The sequence below is a fragment of the Microcaecilia unicolor genome, chromosome 1 (genome assembly GCF_901765095.1).
Source record: "Microcaecilia unicolor chromosome 1, aMicUni1.1, whole genome shotgun sequence".
Classification (NCBI taxonomy): domain Eukaryota; kingdom Metazoa; phylum Chordata; class Amphibia; order Gymnophiona; family Siphonopidae; genus Microcaecilia; species Microcaecilia unicolor.
Window position 1 is genome coordinate 495,066,919 of NC_044031.1, and position 24,200 is coordinate 495,091,118.

At 41.8% G+C, this 24,200-nt stretch overlaps 1 protein-coding gene across 2 annotated transcripts in view; it reads right to left on the reverse strand.

Annotated features, from left to right (window-relative positions):
* Positions 1–24,200, reverse strand: part of TMEM68 (transmembrane protein 68) — a 97,642-nt gene that overhangs the window by 47,284 nt on the left and 26,158 nt on the right. Inside the window, exons 3-4 of one of the 2 annotated variants that reach the window (XM_030214498.1) lie at positions 23,384–23,551; positions 8,888–9,081 (exon numbers count right to left, since the gene is read on the reverse strand). In XM_030214498.1, the coding sequence (XP_030070358.1) occupies positions 8,888–9,081; positions 23,384–23,551 (362 nt within the window). The remainder of the gene's footprint in view (positions 1–8,887; positions 9,082–23,383; positions 23,552–24,200) is intronic. The other variant, XM_030214506.1, reaches the window with a different exon arrangement.

Here is a 24,200-nt window from a genome sequence, read left to right on the forward strand (position 1 = left end):
GTTTTGGACTGTCTGGATGCAATTGATTTTGATGTTTTAGCAGATATTGTTTTGAAGTACATCAGTGTAATGTGTATTATTATGAATGTAAATTGTCCCCGCTCAGGTTGTAGATGCGACGGTTATAAATATTTTAAATAAATATGTATCAATAAATAGCTATAAAAAATAAAAACATAAATCAATATAAAACAAAATTAAAAACAACCTATATATATATATTTTTTTGTTACATTTGTACCCCACGCTTTCCCACTCATGGCAGGCTCAATGCGGCTTACATGGGGCAATGGAGGGTTAAGTGACTTGCCCAGAGTCACAAGGAGCTGCCTGTGCTTGAAGTGGGAATCAAACTCAGTTCCCCAGGACCAAAGTCCACTCCTCTCCCTCCCTCCCTCTCTCCCCCTCTCTCTCTCTATATATATATATATATTTTTTTTTTTAAAGGCATTCGATATCTATGACAACAGTGTATGCAACAGTAACCCCCCTGTTTATAAAGCCAAGCTAGCGGCTGCCAACTTTGAATGAGCTGTGTCGGCATTGCCGCGTGGCTTTGTAAACAGGGGGGTAAGACAAAGAAAGTACAAATAAGCAATGTGACTTTTAACAAGTTAAATGGATGTATGCAAAATAAATAAATAAATAAAAATCGCTGATGGTGATTTCCTATGATATGAAAGAAAAAAAAAAGCTGCAAAATGCATAAAACATACTAACTGTTGTGACTGAAAGGATTGCATGCATTATGCCACTGAAACTGACCAAACCAAGATTAACCCCTGGTTTATATTCATAATTGAACACAAAAAAGACATCCTGTTTCAGACTAGAAAAGCCATATAAACATACCATTTGAAGTAAACCACTCACCAACCTTTAATGGAGACAGGACGGTCTTATTTTTTCAAAACAAACTGGTGCAACACCGTGCTTACTAGCGGCTATTGCCCAAACTAATGGTGCACACAAATATTAACATACATGCTCTAATGCAAATATAAAATTATGTGGCCAAAGTCAGAAATACATAAACTTCCAAAACCAAATAAACTCAGTGACTGCATAGCTGCTCACAGCATTCAGAAAAAGCTCATATCAATAAAGACCCTTCACATGAATATCATCAGTAATACTAATGATGAGCATGAAAGCAAAATGCATACTCAAAACTTTAAAAATATATAAACCTTAAAAATGTGGCGTCATGTGATGCAGTGAGCAGGAGCAAACATGTTTCTGACCTGCTCCTGAGGTCCCCAAGGTTCCTGTCTCTACCCTAGGCTTAGAATCATTGTACAATCCAGGAACTGCTCAATTTGAGATCCGGAATTTATGGACCAATATATTACTCACACAATAACTATGGCAAACAAGTCTCTCTGGTTTCACTTTGAATCTCAGTAAATCGAAAGCTTTGCCAATTCTCCCGAAGGTGCGTTCTTCATGGGTGGGTCCCTTTCCACTTGTGGGAGAAGAGGACACACTTAGATATTTGGGTGCTATTATATCCCAGAATTTGGCAACACTCTACTACTACTTATCATTTCTATAGCGCTACTAGATGTACATGGTTTTGTACACTTGAACATGAAGAGACAGTCCCTGCATGTCAGAGCTTACATTATAATCAAGACAAACAGGACATTACACCTTTACTTGAAGATACACTGTCTACATGCGCAGCTTAGTACAGGTATGCTGTCCCTTTGGGGTAGCATTCATCTTTTTAACATAATATTAGTGCTCAAGTGGCTTTATATATTTCAAGTGTTACCTTTGTTTGTGTCTTGTAGGGATGAGAGGCTGTTATGGTGGGTTTTGCAACACTTACTTTGGTGGGGGAAGAAGCCCAGATTATCCATGGCAGTGTTGTAGATCTTGAGACAACATGGTGGTATGGGATTACTGAATGTAAGGTACTTGACTGTGGTCAGTGGCATGCGCCACGCTAATGACTGGTATTAGGAAGTGCACTATTTTTCAGTCACTGAGCTGGAGACTCATCTGATTCTGCATATGCATTTCAGTGTTACTCTGCACCAAAATCTCACCCGATATTGTGGGCATCTAGGGCTACCTGGAGATGGATTTGTGAGCAACACTTCTTCTCACCCATGGATACTCCTTATTTATCCCTTTGTGACAATCCTGATTTTCCTTCTGGACTGGGCTGATCAGTATTCACTCATTGGTCTCAAAAGAAGAGTGCAATATCTTTTACACTTGGTAGATGGAGGGTAAACTAAAGCCACTTGCCACTCTCCAGCATGACGTTGGGCTACTGGCTTCGGATTTCTTTTCCTATTTCCAAGTGCAACACTATCTCTGTTCCATACCATGGCAAGATCTAATGGCAGAGGTATATAGCCTGGGGTCACAGATGCCAGTACCCCTGACATTTCATCACTGCTGTTTACAGGATTCAACTTCAGATATTTACTATGCAAAGTTGAACTTGCAATGGACTACCAATTTACAGTGTACACTTTCCAAAGAGCAGTTCCAGGCCTTCGTGATGGGCCTCCCGAAGTATATATATTTTGTTCCCCAAATGGAAACGTACAAATTTGCATTTAGGCTCTATGGGGATCTTTTACTAACAACACACAAGGGAGTGGGAATGGAGGAAAGCTAGACGAACCTCAGGAATAATGAAGTTGAAAGTTTATTGCTAAGCCACGGTAGAAACATGGAAACATGGCTGGAAGAGAGGAAGAAAAGAGGAGATATGATAGAAACATTTAAATATCTCAGGGGCATTAATGTACAGGAAGAGAGCCTTTCTTCAAATGAAGGAAAACTCTGGAATGAGGGGGCATACGATGAAGTTAAGAGGAAACAGGCTTAGGAAGAATCTAAGAAAGTATTCATTTACGGAACGGGTGGTGGAAGTGTGGAATGGCCTCCTGATGGAAGTTGTGGAGACAAGGACTGCGTCAGAGTTTAAGAAAGCATGGGACAAGCATGTGGGATCCCTTAGGAAAAGGAGGAGTTAAGGGTTACGGAGGATGGGCAGACTGGATGGGCCATTTGGCCTTTACCTGCCATCATATTTCTGTGTTTCTGTGACGCTAGATAAGGGCCGTATATGAAACGGGAGACAACTTCAATGGGATGTGAGAATGAATGGCCTGCTGTCCTCAGAGAATACCTGCTACAGGTAAGTATCTTCGCTTTCTCCAAAGACAAGCAAGCCATATTTTCACATGTGGGAATCTCTAGCTACCAGGTTCACCGAAAACCACCACCACTGGTCAACTGGACCTCCCAATGGTGAGGGCAAATAATAATTAACCTTCCCAGCTTTGCACCACAGTGGCTCCCCCTTTATCAGCTCTCATCACCAACATGTCAGAAGATACCTTCAAAACTGTCAAGAGCTCTTCTTTCATCTCCAGTCAGATTCCACTCATCTCAATATTACACTCGATTCTTCTCAACCTCGGTGAGGTCTCAAGGACCAAATCCTTATAGATAGCCACAACTGGGTTTACTGCACCTGGTGGATACCATCTGGAAACCGGCTTGCATACAGAAATATCTGGACATGAAGGATCATCACGGAAATGAATTTTTAACTGTAATTTCCTCAAAAAAAAAAAAAAAATATATATATATATATATATATATTCAAAAAAAGGTATACATAGGCAAAATGCATCATATTTCACTGTTGGGACATATCCCAATCCAAGCTCCAAGACCCATAATTGGGATACTGAGAGGGACTTGTCCATTAAATTAACCACTGTCGTCGAGTCAGTCAACTGGTGATGACAGTTGACAAAGGGGAAGCCAATGTGGTGCAAAGCCGAGAACTGTACGAGGTTGAGGCCGCTCGCCAGTTGGCAGATGATGCATCATATTATAAGCTGAACATGGATCCGACTGGAGATCTGCTGGTCCATATTAAGAATTTGGTATTTTTAAAACAGCAGAGTGGTATGCTCACATCTAAAGAAGTAGGGTTTCTGGTGGAGCTTCACCACCCTGTACCTAAAATATATTTTGTGCCAAAAATTCATAAGACTCTTTGTAATCCTCGAGGTCGCCCCGCAGTATCTACAAAATCTTCAGTTGTGGAGCCATTGTCTAAATTTGTTGATGTGTTTCTTAAGCAGGAAGTGAGGAAGGTTCAGTCTTATTTTTTTTTTTCTTACACTTGTACCCCGCGCTTTCCCACTCATAGCAAGTTCAATTCGGCTTACATATTATATACAGGTACTTATTTGTACCTGGGGCAATGGAGGGTTAAGTGACTTGCCCAGAGTCACAAGGAGCTGCCTGTGCCTGCAGTGGGAATCGAACCCAGTTCCCCAGGACCAAAGTCCAAAAGATTCATCACATTTGCTTCGAATTTTGGAATCTTTACCACAGTTGTCGGAGACATCTTGGATGGTTACACTGGACATTACTTCATTGTACAAGAACATTTCACAGAAAGGGGTGTTCAGGATTATTGCAGAAGTTTTGGATAGATGGTTACAGCCTCAGAAAATTTCTTTGGCGATTTTTCCTCAACTAGCAAGTTTGGTGACTGAGAAAAGTTTTTGGTACAAGGGTGAATTTGATTAAAAATATGAGGTGTGGCTATAGGGGCTATGTTGGCACCCTCAGTAACTACCCTGTTTGTAGATAGTCTGGAGACTCAATATGTCTATCAGTCAGAGGGGTGGGTTTAAATCAGTGACCCTGTGGAAGAGGATTTTGGATGGTATTTGCTTTATATGGACAGGGGATGCACAATCACTTACTACATTTGTGTGTTGAACTCTTTGGATCAGAATACACTGTTTACAATGACAGCCAGCATGTCCAAGATCGAATTTCTTGACCTGTGGGTTATTAAGATGAATAGTGGATTATTAAGCTAAATGGTACACTTCATTTTACCGGAAGCTGGTTGAACACAACACTCTGCTACAATTTGGGAATTTTCATCCTTATTGGTTAAAATATAATCGGCCAGTGAGCTAATTCCTCCGACTTCGATGAGTATGTACATCACTGAAGGATTTTAAACTTCATACATATTGTACATTTTAAACTTCATACATTTTAAACTTCATACATCAACAGCTGAACCATTGACTTGCATAAAACATTGGCATGTGGTCCAACTATATTCTATATTTTCAGAGTTTCCCACTAAAGCATTTGAGTGGGGGAGGATGATTTGTAATTGTTGGGTAATCTGAAAAACCTAAGGAAAATGGGGATATGTATGTACATGAATCTTGTGGGCATTTTCAATGGTGCCAATATGCGATTGTGGAGGAAGAACAGACTAATCCATATACTCAATAGTGTATAACAGCTAGGTCCAATATAATGTGTAGTAGTCAGAATGTAGTGTATGTTATTGTTTGTCCATGTGATCTAATTTATGTAGGTCGGAGTAGCTGATTCATAAGAATTAATTAACAGGATATAAATCTAGAATTGCTAAACAAAATTTACAAGCCCCTTTATTTCACCATTGGATATCAAGGGCCAATTCCATTCCAGATATCCATTGGAGAGTTATAGATCAGGTGGTAGAAGGGTGGCTTAACGGAGAAATGTTTAAATTATAGAGAACAAAGATGGATTTTCCAATTGCAGTCTGTGGTGCCAACTGGGCTTAATCTGGAGGTTGAGTGGGTGACATTAGTTTAGTCCAGGATCTGAGATGTGGAGTTTAGGTGATGAGGTCCACTGGGAGATTTGAATACTAATGAAAAAACACGGGCGCCATCTTGACTGGGAAGAAGCGAAACCAGTGAGCCGATGCTTTAAGTTCTACATATGTCGAGTATTATTTTTATTTTTGTTACATTTGTACCCCGCGCTTTCCCACTCATGGCAGGCTCAATGTGGCTTACATGGGGCAATGGAGGGTTAAGTGACTTGCCCAGAGTCACAAGGAGCTGCCTGTGCCAGAAGTGGGAATCGAACTCAGTTCCCCAGGACCAAAGTCCACCACCCTAACCACTAGGCCACTCCTCCACACACACACACACACTATATATATATATATATATATATATATATATATATATATATATATATATATATATATATATATATATATATTATATAGGGGAGATTAGAATAAAAGGGGTTAATTGATATACTTGTTTTGTTCTAGGGGGAGATCCTTGAAACAGCTGGGCAAAACATGAATCATGTCAGATATTTATCCCCCGCCTGACAATACTCTAAACTTCCTTAAGATGAGTACTCTTTGAAGTATAAGAACTATTGATCAGAATTGCATAAGGTTAAACTGTGGCTGAATTGGATATATTAATTTAAAAAGGATATTATCAGTTTTACACTGCCTGAACAATGAGAATAATAAGAAACAGCATAAGGAATGCCAAGTCAAATGCAAAGCGCTGATAAGGAAGGCTAAGAGGGACTTTGAAAAAAAAGACTGCGTTGGAGGCGAAAACACATAGTAAAAATTTGTTTTAGGTATATTAAAAGCAGGAAGCCGGCAAAAGAATCGGTTGGACTGCTAGATGACCGAAGAGTAAAAGGGGCAATCAGGGAAGACAAAGCCGTAGCGGCCAGATTAAATTAATTCTTTGCTTCGGTCTTCACCGAGGAAGATTTGGGAAGGATACCAGTGCCAGAAATGGTATTTGCCTCACCAATTTACTACATTTCTTTGAAGGGGTGAACAAACATGTGGATAAAGGTGAGCCGGTTGATAATGTGTATCTGGATTTCAGAAGGTGTTTGACAAAGTACCTCATGAAAGACTCCAGAGGAAATTGGAGAGTCATGGGATAGGAGGTAGTGTTCTATTGTGGATTAAAAACTGATTAAAAGACAGAAAACAGAGTATGGTTAAATGGTCAGTATTCTCAATGGAGAAGGGAAGTTAGTGGGGTTCCCCAGGGGTCTGTGCTGGGACCGCTGCTTTTTAACATATTTATAAATGACCTAGAGATGGGAGTAACTAGTGAGGAAATTAAATTTGCTAAATGACAAAATCATTAAATCACGGAAGGATTGTGAAAAAGAGGACCTTACGAGACTCCGCGTCTAAATGGCAGATGACGTTTAATGTGAGCAAGTGCAAAGTGAAGCATGTGGGAAAGAGGAACCCGAATTATAGCTACGTCATGCAAGGTTCCACGTTAGGAGTCATAGACCAAGAAAGGGATCTAGGTGTCGTCGTTGATGATATGTTGAAACCTTCTGCTCAGTGTGCTGCTGCGGCTAAGAAAGCAAATAGAATCTTAGGTATTATTAGAAAAGGAATGGAAAACAAAAATGAGGATGTTATAATGCTTTGTATCGCTCCATGGTGCAACCGCACCGCGAATATTGTGTTCAATTCTGGTCACCGCATCTCAAAAAACATATAGTGGAATTAGAAAAGGTGCAGAGAAGGGCGACAAAAATGATAAAGGGGATGGGACGACTTCCCTATGAGGAAAGGCTAAAGCAGCTAGGGCTCTTCAGCTTGGAGAAAAGGCGGCTGAGGGAGATATGATAGAGATAAAATAATGAGTGGAGTTGAACGGGTAGATGTGAAGTGTCTGTTTACACTTTCCAAAAATACTAGGACTAGGGGGCATGCGATGAAGCTACAATGTAGTAAATTTAAAATGAATCGGGGAAAATGTTTCTTCACTCAATGTGTAATTAAACTCTGGAATTTGTTGCCAGAGAATGTGGTAAAGGCGGTTAGTTTAGTGAAGTTTAAAAAAGGTTTGGACGGCTTCTTAAAGGAAAAGTCCATAGACCATTATTAAATGGACTTGGGGAAAATCCACTATTTCTGGGATAAGCAATATAAAATGTTTTGTACTTTTTTGGGATCTTACCAGGTATTTTTGACCTGGATTGGCCACTGTTGGAAACAGGATGCTGGGCTTGATGGACCTTTGGTCTTTCCCAGTATGGTAATACTTATGTACTTATGGTTGTTGCAAATCTTGCGGTTCAAACTAATTACTAGCAAGTTACACCACTGAGATTAGCAGAAGTGTTAGTGTTTAGGATCACTGTGAGAACATTTATTATTGTGTGTTTGCTTACCTGTGGTGTATATGTGCCAAGTTTCAAGTGCATAAGTACTTAAGTATTGCCATACTGGGACAGACCAAAGGTCCATCAAGCCCAGCATCCTGTTTCCAACAGTGGCCAATCCAGTTGGTTGAAGTGAAGTTCTTACTGCAACTCCTGAGCAGCTTCATTATAGCTGTGATTTCTTCAGATTTTTGTGAAGCAATTATAGAGACATATAAACACCTATGAATCTAAAATAGGCTTAAATAAATGCATGTTGGACTTTCCAACCTAATGGCGTGTTACAAAATTACTCTTCATAGAGTTTAGATTCCTGTTTTCAAGTTGGTTTCTAATTTGTGGTCCATTATCCATTATTAGTGAGGGGCAATCTGTGTTCTGTATGAATTGAAGAATTTTGCTAGCATATAGTTTATAAATAGGAATCATAGCAGTCCAGCTTATTTTGCTTTTCTAGCAGATTGATGTTCTAGGATAGTGTTTCTCAAGTTGATCAGGAAGCACCCCTTAGTCAGTTTGGTCTTCAGGATATCAACAAAGATAATCTGCATGCATTGCCTCCGCTGCATACAGTTTTATTTTATAAATAGTCAATGAGAATATCCTGAAAACCAGGTTGGCTAGGGGGGTACTCCATGACTGGCTATTCTAGGAACCAGTGTAAGTTGCAATGTTGTCTTTTCACAGGCTTTGAGAATGACTGTACTGGGCAGTCACTTCTATTCCCCACCCCTGAGGGTGGCTCTGCATCAGAGTATCAACATTCTTTAATTCTACAAAAACAAATCACAGTTTAAAACTATTAATTTTTTTCCAAGTGCAAATACTATTTAGCAATATGTGTAAGTTTACTCACCACTTCTGCATCTATAGCCACCTGAGCAAAGCCCTTCCGACTGCCCCAAATAATGGTGTAAGTCTCATCACTGAAGAGTGCTTCCCGTAGTCCACCTGGTGAAATACCTAACAGATGACCATTCCTCAGAGCCTTAACGCATTCTTCCTTTGGCCCATGAATTACGCCGAACGCTTCGATCAATGGTTTAAAACCTGAAAAACATAGGTGCATTTTTAATTATAAAATAGGCAATACTGCAAATACAATTGCAAAATTATCACCTACAATTCCCAAAGATCTGCTTGTAGAAAATCAAAGCTGCAAATCAATGCACAGATTTTACAAACCAAATTCACAGGAAGCATTCAAGCATTATACGGGGGGTTTACATTATGCTTGGTCAAGATCCAACCATTTTATAAGCTTACAGACTGAAAATAAGACCTAAACTATGTCCCTGTTCCCACTTTTAAAAAAAAAATATAAAACTGAATTTCACTGAATCTGACCGTATAATTTCCTACTCAGTAATTTAAAATAAATCCAAACTGCTTAGTCTTAATTTCTTACTTTAATCCAATTAAAAGTCCAAGGCTAACATATCAATCAGAGTAGAGATACTCAAGTACAACTCATCTTTATCAAAGTATCAAGATACCCTTATTGGTTAAGTATTAAGCTAGTTCATTAAAAAAAAAAAAAAAAAAGTATTACCTGCAATTTGATTGTTAAACCTTAAGTTGACACAAAATGGCAGCCCCTGTACATTTTTTGACTTAGTAGATCAAAAGGGACATCAAATCATTCAATATTTGCATCCTGGAACACAACTGAACCAGAGGTTCGTCAAATGGGGTGCGCCTCTAGTACACTCAGCAAATACTGGTTTACTTTTAAAATAGAATTTTAAGATACAAAAAATGGAAATATAGACTTATGGTGACATCATCTGAGTGATGGAATTACTTTGAAGCTCTGATTGTGCTCTCCGGGTTTTCTCCAAGTAATCAGCACATCTCTGCTACTACCAAAGCTCCAAACGGTGATGCAACTTTTGGTAAGTGCATGGAATTTGACAACTTGAAAAAGGAATGTCTAGACGCCATCCCAGTGAAATAAAACAGTATTTTGCTAAGCAGCGAAGTGCGGAACATGACGGCGCCATTATGAGGCCTAATGTGCATGCGCCGTTGGTGGAAGGTGTGGATTCGCCATTCCACCCCCCCAAAAAAAAAAAACGAGCTTGACTCTGTGCAATTAGACTCGGGAGTGTCCAGTGCCCCCCTCACAAAGCAGGATTTAAAACAGATGCTGACAGCGCTGGAAGAAGCACTGAAAAAGGATACCATAAGCACGTGCTGCAGAACTGAAGGCTCTTATTCAGGATCTGCGTGAGGGAATGGAGGACCTGGGCACATGTGTAAAGGAAGCTGAAAAAAAACTACTGAAAACCATTCCTCCCAACTTGCATCATTTTCAGTGCGTCTGGATACCACAGATGTGCAATATGCAGCTATTATGGACAAATTTGACGATTTGGAGAATAGAGCCCGGCACTCTAATGTACGTTTCTAGGGTCTCCCGGAACTGACAGAGGAGGAAAATTGTGTGGAGCTGGTCCAAGCTACCTATCAAATCTTAATGGGAGACCCAGACTTTGCTTCCCTTGCTCTGACGGGTATGGATGACATTATTGTGGAGTGTGCACACAGAGCATTAAGGACTCCCAGAAATAATAAGCCTCGGGACATTGTGGAATGTTTTCAATCTTATACTTTTAAAAGACGGGGGGGGGGGGGGGGGGGGGGGAATGCGTAGTAGTTGAAGGTTGGCCGACATGCATTGTAATTGTTTTTGTGCTTATGGTCTGTTATGTTTCTACAGTCACTTACTGTATCTCTTGCAATGGTATTCAAACTCAATAAAAGATATTTTGACATAAAAATGGAACTATAAGTCATTCAATGTACCCTGTGGAGTATGAGAAGAACTGGGGTCATTCTTTTTTTTTTTTTTTTTTTTTTAGGAAGGACATAATAGAATCTAAAAAACCTTAAGCTTGCACAGACACTGCCTGCAAGGAAGGTAGCTAAAGCAATGAGGAACCAAGTAGCAATATTGTTTAAAAATCAGTGTCCTTCATTTTTTATTGTTTAGAATAGTATTGGCTGCTTAAAGGAACAACCCTGTAACATAAAATAATTTTGGCATAAGTATGTATAAGTAAGACTTTTGAAATAAGAATGACTGAATATTTTGACACCCAACAAACAGGACTTAATAAGGATCTGGGTTTTCTAACCCATTATAAAACATAAAGCTGTATTTCTCTGTTTATTACCCTCCTCTCACCTACCAACACCCATCCTGTTAGAATATCAATGAAATGCTTTGATGTCCCCATGCATACCCCCACCCTCCCACTCTGTCAGACTGTCAAAGTAATGCTTTGATGTTTCTCTTATATATACTATCTGCTAACACATTTGCTTATTTCCGATCTGACGAAGAAGGGCAACCTTCGAAAGCTAATCAAGAAATGTATTAAATTATGTCCAATAAAAAAGGTATTATCTTATTTTCTTTTCCATGTTTTATTTTGTTTGATTTCTATTGATAACCTTTAAGAGTGGACTAACATGGCTACCACACCTCTCAGCATAAGTAGTAAAAACAGATTTAAAAACTAGGTTCTCTTAAATGAATACATATTTTAAGATTGATAAAAACTGTATATTAAGAAGTACTATGGAAATGATAGCACCCTCAGCTCAGAAGGGAATATCAAGAGTTAAACATTAAAAATGTGAAACTGAGATAATTTTAGGACAGAGCAAGACAGATGTATTTAACCTAATTACAGATTGCTGACATTTGCTGAATTAACATGTTAAACAAGATTAAGTAATGAATGTTTTGTTCACATTCTGGGAAGTCACTAAGAACACGCATGTTTGGAAGGGAATAGGGAAGTAAGAGAGAAATATGCAGATGTTTTGAGCATGCAGATGTAATATAGAATAATGTATGATATCTCCTCATTTCTATAAAGGTTAGATTTTTACTAGAACCACTAGCAGTTTTGGAAAGTACCCTGAACCCCTGAACTTGCAGATGTAAGCAGAATATAATCTAGGCATTGATTTTTTCAAAGTTTGTGTCCCATGATTTGTGATGTAACCAGTTAATTTATGACAATGCATTCTTAATAAAACAGCAGAGGACCTGAGGAATTGTGAGACAGTTCTAGGTGGCCTCAATTCCATTATGTGAGACCCTCAGTTCTCTCTACCAAAGGCCTTTGATCTGTATATATTTATCTTGAGTGTCTGTGTGTTTTATTTCTCTTGAACTCTCCGGTGACAAGGATAAAGAACCGGTAGGTCCCCTACTTGATGGGGGAAGGCATAAGAAAGATTAGCTTGGCACAAAATGCATTTCCTGTCCAAATTTACAATGGTGCTTCTAAACAATTTATCAGACAAGTAAGCAAAGATTTTCAGACATTTTTTCAATTCTTTCAAGAAAAAAAAAGGAGTTTTGGTAAATGTAGGGTTGAGATATTCTTATGCTTTAGTTTAAGGGCTGGGGCTTGTGTGTTACATCAGCCCTCAGTTACATATACAGTGGATTCAGCTTAATTGCTTTGGAGCTCTCTCAACAGATGTGAGTAGCTACATAGTATAAAACAGAAGGTGCAAGGGAGGAGTAGAAGGTTGCATTGGATTTACAAAGAAATAGGAAACTAGAAAAGGAGACTAGTTCAAGAACTCACAGCACTGAAAAAGCTATGGGAAATTGCTTTTGACCATCAGATTTTTAACTTCTGTTCAAAAAATAGGGTGAAAGGTGACTGGTAGATACCAAGGAAGGATTCTGTTGATTGCTTGCTGTTTAAAATGAAAAACATCACTGGAGGAGGGCCAGATTCTATAAATGGCGCACAAAATTAGGTGCTGGTAAAAAAATCATTACAAAGTGATATTCTGTAAAGGGTACACACTCTTTACAGAATAGCACTTAAGCATGGATCTCATGCCCAACTTTGCATGCCAGACTTATGCCTGCTGAAACCTGAGGTAAATGCTGCGCCCAAGTTAGGTGCACTGACCCAGTATACTATAACTATGCGAACAAACTTTCTGGACATCCCTGACACGCCTATGTGCCTCCCATGGCTATTCCCCCTTTCAAAATACACACTATCGGAATTAGAAGTAGCGCACAGCCAGATGCGCACAAATATTAGTGAGTACCAATTAACATCAATAATTGGTTGTTAGTTCCCAATTATTGATGTCACTGAGCTCATTAAGCAAACAATTTGCACGTGCATCTTGGGCGTGCAAAACTGGGCACCATATATAGAATCCGACCCATAGTATGCGAATACAGTGAATTTTTGAACATAACTGGAGAACAGTTATCTTTGCCAATTCAGAATTTATTACCTATTATCAACTTTACTGATAATGTTGGTCATGAGAGCGAAGAAACAATTTGTATGATATCATGTGTGCTGTCACAGTGCAATGTCTTCATGAGTGCCTAATATCTTCCTGTTTAAAAAAAAGCCTTAATTTGTCCTGCTTTAAAAGCAGGAGACAAAGCAGACATGAATTGTTATGTTAATTTGTTAATTTCATCAAGAATGGTAAACTAAGCATCAGCAATTGAAACAATCTTTGAGCAGAGCAGTATTTTTAATGAACATCTGTATGGTTTTTGAGTAAACTACAGTACAGGTATTATTACTCTCCACTTCTGATCACTGGTTGATGACAATTTATTTATTTATTTATTTATTTGTTACTTATATCCCACATTTTCCCACACATGCAGGCGCAATGTGGCTTACAGAGAATTACATAAGAGTACAAACTTAACAGCTTAGGCAAGCATAAAGAAGTAAACATGGGGGAAGAAACTAACAAAGTGAACTAAGTAGGGTAAGGGACAAGGGATGTTTTAATCAACATGGTAAATTGAGGGATAAGTCTTAGCAAAGAGGAATGTCTTTAACAACTTCTTAAAAAGGGCATGGTCCACTTGAGTTTTAAGGTGGCGAGGTAACGTGTTCCAGTATTTGGGACTCCAGTAACGGAAAGACGAGGCGAAGATTTTCTTATACTTGACTCCCTTACAATTCGGGAAATGGAGGTGAAGATAGGACCGAGCAGCAGGGTTGGCATTTCTAGGCGGAAGGTCAATCAAGGGGAACATGTATTCCGGGGCAACCCCATAGATGATTTTATGTGTTAGGGAGCAGATCTTAAAAGCAATGCGCTCCTGTACAGGTAGCCAATGAAGTTTAAAGCGTAGGGGGTCAGCGTGTGCAAAACGCCGCTCGTTTAGGATGAGCCTCGCCGCGGTGTTCTGAGCCGTTTGGAAAGTTTTCAGTAAGGAGGCCTGGCAACCCACATAGATACCACTACAATAGTCCAGGTGGGATAGGACAAGCCAGTGGACAAGGGTACGGAACAAGTCTCTGGGAAGGAAAACAATGGAAAACAAAGGTCCTATCATGGTAATATTCTTGGACATCTCTATCGTATTTAATAGTGCTATGCATGGTATGAGAAGAGCCTCCCCCCCCCACCCCCACCGAGTCAGTGTGGTCTGCTATTCTTTTTAATCTATACTTGTGTCTGTTATGCGATGTTCAACCTGTATGTACAGGTGTTCTACAAGGTTCAATTCTTTTTGCTATTTTAACATCTATATGCAGCTGCTCTGCATTTTGTTAAAGGAACTGAAGGGAGAGGAAGTGACGTCACGCGGCTGAATGGCAGCTTAACTTCTGAGCTCCGTGTCTCCTCACCCTCTCAAAGGTGCTTCCCGAATCAAAAACCTCTCTAAAACCGCATACGGGACTATAAGTGATCGCCGAACGTCCCAGGAAAAGCGCCATGAGTAAAAAAAGCGGAGCGCAGCAGCGCGAGCACGAAAGGCCAGCCACGAGGCAAGCGGAACGGGGCCTTGTGCGCCCCCCATCCCCCAAAACACGCTGCTCATCGGAGTCGGGTTCGGCTTCTTCGAGGGAAGATGGTGTCGGGGGTCTTGAAGCGGCCCAAGGGCAAGCTATCCCCGCCGACCTGACACGCTGCCTGGAAACCATTCGCGCCGAAATCAGAGCCTCCAAAGAAGAGATCTTAGAGCACGTGGACGCTCTGAGCGTGGATTTGAAAGAGCTGGGAGGCCGAGTGGAAGTCTTAGAGGAGAAGGCAGAAGAGCAGGGGGATAAAAACGAAGAGGTGGATAAACAGCTTGCTAAGTTAATGGAACAGGCGGAGGAATTCCAATATAAACTAGATGACCTAGAAAACCGAGGACGCAGACACAACTTAAGATTCAGAGGTGTCCCAGAAAATGAAGACCGAGAAGCAGTACCGGAGGTGGTGCGAAATATATGTGCCCAGTTGATGGGAGAGGACTTTGATACAGCTGCAATGGGCATTGACAGGGCGCATAGAGCGCTGGGGAAAATTCGAGACAACAACCCCCGGGACATAGTGGTGCGCTTCTCTTCATATAATTGCAAGGACCAGATATGGCAGAAAGCTAGAAAGAACCCCGAAGTGGAATTCAATGGGGCGAGAATTGCAATATACCAGGACCTCTCTTTATTCACGTTGAACTCACGTAGAGCTATGAGACCGGTAATAGAGATCCTGAAGAGAGAGAAGATTCTCTACAGGTGGACATTCCCGTTTGCACTCTGTTTCGAGATCAAGGGCGCGCAGCATAGATGCCGAGGAGTGGGAGAAGCCTGGAAGCTTTTATACGAGGCTGGATTGGCCGCTGCAGCTACCCTACCAGTTGAGGTGGCTTCTTCTACAAAAGCAAGACTTCAGAGATGGAAAAGGGTAGAGAAAGCACCCAGGAAGCCCAGGCCCTGAGCTGCAGAGGCGAAAACAAGAATCTGGTGAGAGGAATCAGAAGCGGAGAGACATTGAGAGGAGGTGATATGCAGAGAGACATTTGGGAGATAAACGAAGTATAAAGAATGATATGAGTTAAATATTGATATAATTGAGAATGCATGAGGGAGGGGGAGGGGGCAAGGGGGAGGGCCGAAGGGAGTGTTCAGTCGTGTGGTGATAGGCTCCTATTTAAAAGTGAGTCAGTTCGGCTGGTGAGGTTACTTCCTTGCAACACCCAGCTGGTGCCATATGGGACCAGTTGGTGGATATTGGCCATGGGGCCAGGGAGGGTATGGGAGGGGGGGGGGAGGGACTGGGATGGGAAGGGATAAGGAATTGAGAACAACCAGAACAACCAGGAAGCAAGCGAGTAGGAAGAGGGGGGGTGAAAGGATGGATAGCCATCCTTCAATGGAAGCGGGGTGTAACTATAGAATAAGCAATGACGGGATTTAAATTGGTAACTTATAATATGAAGGGGTTGAACTCCCCTTATAAGAGGCATGCGTTGTCCCGAGAGTTGCAGTTGTTGAAACCTCAAGTGGTCTTTTTGCAAGAAACGCATTTAATGCAAAAATATGAGGGCCTGTTAGCCACTAAACAGTATCCACTGGCGGTTTGTGCCTCAGATGTAAAGGGGGTTAAAAAAAGGGGGGTGGCGATATTATTTCATAGAGATGTCCAGGTGCAGATTGTACGTTCTAAAAAGGACAGGGAAGGAAGATTTCTTCTATTGCAAGTTGTGCTGGAGCAGGAGGAGTATACCTTGGCAAGTGTATATGCGCCCAATGAGAGGCAGGGGGAATTTTTCCTTCGTCTCCGAAAAGAGGTGCAGAGCTTTGCCAAGGGGAAATTAATAATGGCGGGAGACTTTAACGCCACTATGCAACCTGGACTAGACCGTTCTACTCCTCCTGCCCCTTTAGATTGTAAAATTTCACAGGCATTAAAAGATTGTGTGGATGAATTGGGCTTATACGATGCATGGAGACTGGCACACCCCAGGATGAGAGACTACACATTTTACTCCCAGGTTCATCTGTCATACTCTAGGCTTGATTACATTTTTTTGGACAGGGCACTGTCTGGGGGAGAGGGGGAATCTTCTATAGGCCACATTAGCATATCTGATCATGCCCCGATCTGGTCTGTGCTCCCGTCCCTAAGAGAGGAACCGAGAGAAAAAAGATGGACGCTTAACAATGGTTTGCTACAGGACCCGGAATTAGTAGCGGGATTTCGTCCAGTTTTGAAAGAATACTTTGATATGAACTTAGACTCGGGACCCTCTCTGGGAATGGTGTGGGACGCCTTTAAGGCAGTCTCCAGAGGCTACTTTATACAAGGAGCGAGCAGGAGGGTGAGGGCACACAAAGCTCAGTTAGTCCTATGTATGGACAAACTCGGGAGACTAGAGGCTAAATACAGGGCCACAGGTTCCCTGTCAGACCTGCGTAGGTTGCAGGCGGTTAGACTGGAGCTTGGTTCGCTCCATGAAGACAGCTTGCAATTTGCACATGCAAGGATGAAGCAGGTCTATTATGAACACACTAACAAGCCTGGTAGGCTACTAGCAATCAAATTAAGACAGTTGAGATCCACTCGTCACATCTTGAAAGTCCGAGATGGTAAAGGGCAGGTGATGCATAGGTCAGCACAGATCAGACAGTGTTTTGCTCAATATTACGAGACTCTATACAAGGAGGATGCCACTGTGCAGTCAGACAAAATTGATGAATACTTGGGAGCTAGGGGGCTGGAGGGTTTGACTGAAGCACAGAGGGAGGAGCTTGAATCTCCGGTGCGGGTAGATGAGGTTATTAGGGCTATTAAAACCTTGCCCACAGGGAAGGTGCCTGGGATAGATGGATTCACCAACGAATTTTTTAAGGTATACGCTGTAGAGCTGGCCCCCTATCTGACAATGATTGTTAACTCAGTGAGGGAGGGTGTGGCCCTTCCCAAGACCATGATGGAGGCGTGGGTGGCTGTAATCCCTAAGCCAGGCAAGGATGTTACGTTATGTGCATCGTATCGGCCCATCTCCATATTAAACGCTGATGTTAAAATTTTAGCTAAGGTACTGGCAAATCGGCTGGGGAAGGTGCTACCTAGCATGATACACCCGGATCAAGTAGGGTTTGTAGCCAAAAGGCAGGCGGCAGACAACATAAGGAGAACAGTGGACCTTCTCTACGCAGCCCAGATGAAGGATAGACCATTAGTATTGCTTGGACTGGATGCTGAAAAGGCATTTGATAGGGTTCACTGGGGGTACTTAGATAAGGTCTTGCACCAGTTTGGAATAGGACAATTTTACAGAATGTGGATTAGGGCCTTGTACTCAGAACCGCAAGCCTGCGTGCGTGTCAATGGAGGGAATTCCGAATTATTTCGGCTGGGTAGAGGAACTAGGCAGGGTTGCCCACTATCCCCCCTCTTGTTTGCTCTGGCAATGGAACCATTGGCGGAGGCTGTGCGAACTAATGAGAACATTGCTGGAGTGCGGGTGGGAGGGAGGGAGTATAAAATTGCCCTGTTCGCAGATGATGTCCTTTTGACTTTAACCAAGCCATTAACCTCATTGCCTAATTTAATGCAGGTGATAGAGGAATATGCGACAATATCTGGATACAAACTGAATGCTAACAAGTCCACTGGTCTGGCGGTGGGAGTCCCTCCTAGAGTGATGGACACCTTGAAGGCGTCCTTTGCCTTTAAATGGGAGGCTAAAGCGCTGGGATACTTGGGAGTGCAGTTGCCTGGGAACTTATCTGAGCTATTTACCAGCAATTATCCGACACTTAAGCGAGCTGTACAGAGGGACCTGGACAGATGGATGTCTATGGGAATGTCCTGGTTTGGGCGGATTACTGCAGTAAAGATGAACATTTTGCCTCGACTTCTTTATCTGTTCCAGGTCCTTCCCATGAAAGTGTCCAGATCATTTTTATCAGGTCTGCAGGAGGCGATTAATCGCTTCATCTGGAATAAGAAAAGACCCCGATTGCCCAGGGCCCTGCTATATAAAAGTAAGCGGATGGGAGGGTTGGGGGTACCCAACCTGGCCTGGTATTATGGGGCAGCTCAGGCAAGGGCGGCAATAGCCTGGTTTAAACGGGAGGACCATCATGTATGGGTTGACATTGAGCAAGCGTTGGTGGGCTCACGTAGTCTGGGACAGTTAATGTGGGTTGTGGGTAGGCATAGGGGGCAAGTAGATAGATTTCCGCCCACAGTGCAGGCCACTTTCCATTATTGGGATCACCTGTTTCCGGATAGGAAGCCAATGATCTCGGGTTTGGCTCCGATACTGGACAATCCTTTGTTCGAGCCAGGGATGGGGAGCGTCACTTTTCGCAGATGGGCGGAGGCCGGATTAGATTCCATGGGGCAGCTGCACATGAGAGAGATTATGGTGCCCTTTGAAACACTGAGGGATGATTACGGGCTTAGACAGGGGGATCGGTATGCATATTTGCAGCTGGTGCACTTTTTGAAGAGCTCCACATATGTGGAATGTTTGCAGCGAGAAGTTCATCAGCTGGAGGAGATGTGTGTAGAGGACAAGGACATGAGGGGTATGATAACTAAACTGTATGCTTATCAAGAGAACAGAGCTAAGCAGTCCATCCTACATAGGCAGAGATGGGAGCAGGAGCTGCATTTCACATTGCCAGAACCTGAGTGGGTGGCCCTGGAAAAGCAGATTTTGAAGTCATCAGTGTCAGTAGCTACGCAGGAAAACGCTATAAAGGTATTCTACCGGTGGTATTTGACCCCGGTTCGGCTAAATCACATGTTCGCCCAGGTATCAAAATACTGTTGGAGGAACTGTGGGGGGCTGGGAAACGCAGGTCATATATGGTGGCTATGCCCTAAGTCGCAGGCCTACTGGAAGGGGGTGCGTTCTCGGCTGCAGGGGTGGCTAGATCGGTCTGTGCAGTGGCATCCTTTAGTTTTCTTGCTTGGGTCTAGGCCTGCAGGGCTAACGTCCGACCAGTGGATTTTGACAAGGTGTGCCCTGCACGCCGCCCGAATAAACTTAGCGCAGAGTTGGAAATCCCCGTTAGTACCCTCGATACGAAGATGGATTACTAAAGTAAGATACATGTGTGAGATGGAAAGATTGACTGCTGTGAAACGGAAAACAGTGCATAAGTGGGATAAGATTTGGGAACCTTTCTTACAAAGGTGCTCTGGTTGAAATATGTGATGGACGAAAGATGGGGGGTAGAAGGGAATAGATGGGGGGGAGGGGAGAGGGAGGGAGGGGGGGAAGGGAGGTCTAAAAACACAAAAACTGGATAAAAATTGAAGTTAAATAAGATGCTATTTGCAGCACTGATTTTATGGTTGTACCCTCTGGGTGTTAGAGTCATGTATATTGAATGTTCCAGAATATACGGTTTGTAATGTGTCACACATGTACGTTAATGTTTATCAATGCTTAATAAAGACTTCTTTAAATTAAAAAAAAAGGAACTGAAGGAATTTTCTAGATTGTATGCAGATGATATTTTATTTTTCTCCCCATTTCAAAACAATCTCGATTATGCTTTTCAAAAGTTAAATTGTGTTTATGTCAGATTCCGGAACGGCTTTCTAATAATCAGCGTGCCCTAAATCTTTCTAAAACTGAAATACTGATCTATAGTAAAACAAAAACACTGTCACTTCCAGTGTCTCAATTCCATTATGCTCTCAAATTAAAACACTAGGGAGTTATTTTGGACATCTCTATGAAACCATTCTTTACAAATTTGATCTCTTCTTCATATTTTCAGCTAAGATTATGTTGCAAACTCTAAATGATTCTTACATCAGATTTTCAAACAGTATTTCAGGCCCTCATCCTGGTGCGCCTGGACTATTGTAACTCTTTTCTTGGGCTTACCATCCACTATGCTGAAGGCACTACACACTATTCAGAACTCAGCTGCAAGACTTCTGACTGGGTCTTCTTGTTGTGAACATGTCAGTCCCATTCTCTTATCTTTACACTGGCTCCCAATTCATTTTCTTTGTCTAGTTCACAAAACTCTGAATATATTCCTTCTTACTTTGTGAAATCTTTAAAGCCATATATTCCAATCCACTCTCTACATTCTGAAAATTCAGGAAGGTTGCAGCTTCCTAATACTAAACAATGCTTCCTTGCTCAGACTTGTAAGTGATCTTTTTCAACAGCGTGTATCAATGAATGGAATAAATTACCTACTTATCTTAGACAAATAGAGAAGTATTGTACTTTTTTTGCTGTCTAGATTCAATCTGTTGTAAACAATGATTTGTAAACCTGATGGAAAAAGTACTCCTATGTACTTGTTGCTAAGTTTGTCTGTATCTTGTTTTGTTTTTATGTATAGAAAAGTTTGTACTCTGCCTAGAAATGTGATAAGAGTGGATAAAAAATGTTTCAAGTGGTTAGAGTGGTGGACTTTGGTCCTGGGGAACTGGGTTCGATTCCCACTACAGGCACAGACAGCTCCTTGTGACTCTGGGCAAGTCACTTAACCCTCCATTGCCCCAAGTACAAATAAGTACCTGTATATAGTATGTAAGCCGCATTGCACCTGCTATCAGTGGGAAAGCGCGGGGTACAAATGTAAATAAAAATTTAAAAAATAAAATAAAATAAATATTCTGAATGGGTCACATATTGTGCTCTACATGAATGCAATGCACAAATGCCTAAAAGATATGCACACAAAGAAAAATCTCCCCAGCCTTCATCTACCTTCCTTTGCTTCAACTGTATTTACTGGCTCTTAAAAGTTTTTATCAGTTCAGTTTTCAAGTTAAAAGGATAAAGCATAGGGGCCCTTTTATTAAGCTGCAGTAAGAACTAATGCATGCTTACCACAGCAAAAAAATGGCGTACCGCGGGGCGTGCTGAGGCATCCTACGGTAATTTTGTCATGTACGTGCACTACCCACACACTAAGAAAAAAAAAAATAATAATAAAATTCTTTTTTGATGCAAGGGACGTGATTAGGGGCAGAGAGTGTTCACATCTATGCAAACTGCTTAGTACATCGGCATTCCTGTCACTGATTAGTGCAGGTTTAGAGAGGAAGGGCCAGATGCACTAAACTTAACGAGCAAGTAGTAAACCCTGGCATGCACTAAATACTTTTTTCCGACGATGGTAGCAACTAACGAAAACGGAATGCAGATGAGCAAATTGTGTAGAAACCCCTATTGTGATGAGATGCACTAACCTTAGCTCCCCCCAGGCAGTTGCTCAGACTGCCTGCCTGCCGGGACGAGCTGCAAAGAAAAAAAAAGAAACATCTCCTGCAACTTCTTAGCAGCTCAAACGTCTTTTTTGGCAGTGCTTCACTCAGCTGAGAGACCTGGAAGTCTCTGAGCCAATCACAGCGCGTTTAGCTCAGCTGAACGCATTGTGATTGGCTCAGGGACTTCCAGGTCTCAGCTGAGTGAAGCACTGCCAAAAAAGACATTTTTATTATTAAGGGGGCCAAAAATAGACTGGTTTTTTTGGATGGGCGTCCATTTTGGCCACCTTCCCCCTTTGCAATAATAAAAACATCTTTTTTGGCAGTGCTTCACTCAGCTGAGACCTGGAAGTCCCTAAGCCAATCATAACACGTTCAGCTGAGCTAAACGCGCTGTGATTGGCTCAGAGACTTCCTGGTCTCTCAGCTGAGTGAAGCACTGCCAAAAAAGACGTTTTTATTATTGAAAGGGGGAGGAAGGCGACCAAAATGGGTGCCCATCCAAAAAAAAAAAAAAAAACGTCCATTTTGGCCCCCTTAATAATAAAAATGTCTTTTTTGGCAGTGCTTCACTCAGCTGAGAGACATGGAAGTCCCTGAGCCAATCACAACCCGTTTAGCCGAGCTAAACGCGCTGTGATTGGCTCAGAGACTTCCAGGTCTCTCAGCTGAGTGAAGCACTGCCAAAAAAGACGTTTGAGCTGCTAAGAAGTTGCAGGAGATGTTTCTTTTTTTTTCTTTGCAGCTCGTCCCAGCAGGCAGGCAGTCTGAGCAACTGCCTGGGGGGGAGCTAACCATGCTTCTGGGACTTTTGAAAGGCTTTGAAACAGATCAAATTAGTTTTTTTGTTGTTGTTTTTTTGAGTGAAGGACGTCCTTCGCATGCGCAGAGCAGCCAGCATAACGCTTGGTTGCTCTACGCATGCTCGACCGGACGACTGGCCGAGTGTTTACCAATAGAATAGAGAATGCAAGTGAGCTACAACGAGCAGCTCATTTGCATTCCCTTTCCTTAATCCATGCCCGTTCCTTACCGATTCGCTAAGGGAATCGGTAAGGGAAGGGCTCTAACGATTTTTTAGTGCATCTTCCCCTAAGTCTCTTATCACCTGCAAATTAGGTGGTAGTAAGCACTCATTTGCTAATGGAAAAATTAGCGCTTGGCCATTAAAGAAACAATCGACCATTTTACCCCATGGTAAAATGGCCTTAGCACTTAGGAGAGACTCTCATAAGGGCACACTAAGGCCACTTTTTGCCCCAGCTTAGTAAAAGGGCCCCAAAGTGAAGAAAAAATAGCCGCGATAAATTGTTTCCCTTAAATCCTTTCTACAACAAAAATACTTTACCTGGTACTTTAAAGATGAAGTGGTCACCCACTGAGTGGCACATTCTGCCTTTGTGGAGAATGACTTTAGCTACAAAGTAGTAATAATCTACAGGAAGGGCTCCATGGTAATAAACTATAAGTGCTGGTCCTTCGTCCGGTACTTTTTCCAAACCATAAATTTCATAACCTGTTAAAAAGTATAAAATGCAGCCATTTCAATATCAGCAGTATGCCTCTCATTGGTTAATTCAGACTAATAGTTCTTAAATACTGGCTGTCAAGAATCCCCTATCTGGTTTTGTTTTCAGGCTATCCACAGTAGATACAAGATATAAACCTGCATATAGTTGCTCTTAAAGAAGTTAGGAGTTTCTTGAGGTGTGACTTTGGAAACAAGCGACATATACCAACTCTTAGTGCGATTTCCTATGTACAGATTTTTACAGAGCATTCAAGACCACTACAAAAACAAAGCAAGTGTAATCTGATTGCTAAGTGTTGTGTACAAGATCCTTTAACAGATATCATCATTTGTTATAATGAATGAAAATATCTAGCCAATTAAATGTTTGGATTGGCAGGCATACAGAGTTTTACACATGTAGAACAAATTGTTCCCTGGTTATACTGGTAATGGTGGTGGACCTGGAGGGGCATAATCGAACGGAGACGACCATCTCTAAGGGCGCCCATCTCTAAGGACGTCCTGGCAAAGGGGTGGGGATAACTGCTATTATCAAAACAAGATGGGCGTCCAACTTTTGTTTCGATAATACGGTCGGGCACGCCCAAATCTCAATATTTAGGTCGACCTTAGAGATGGTCGTCCCCGGTTT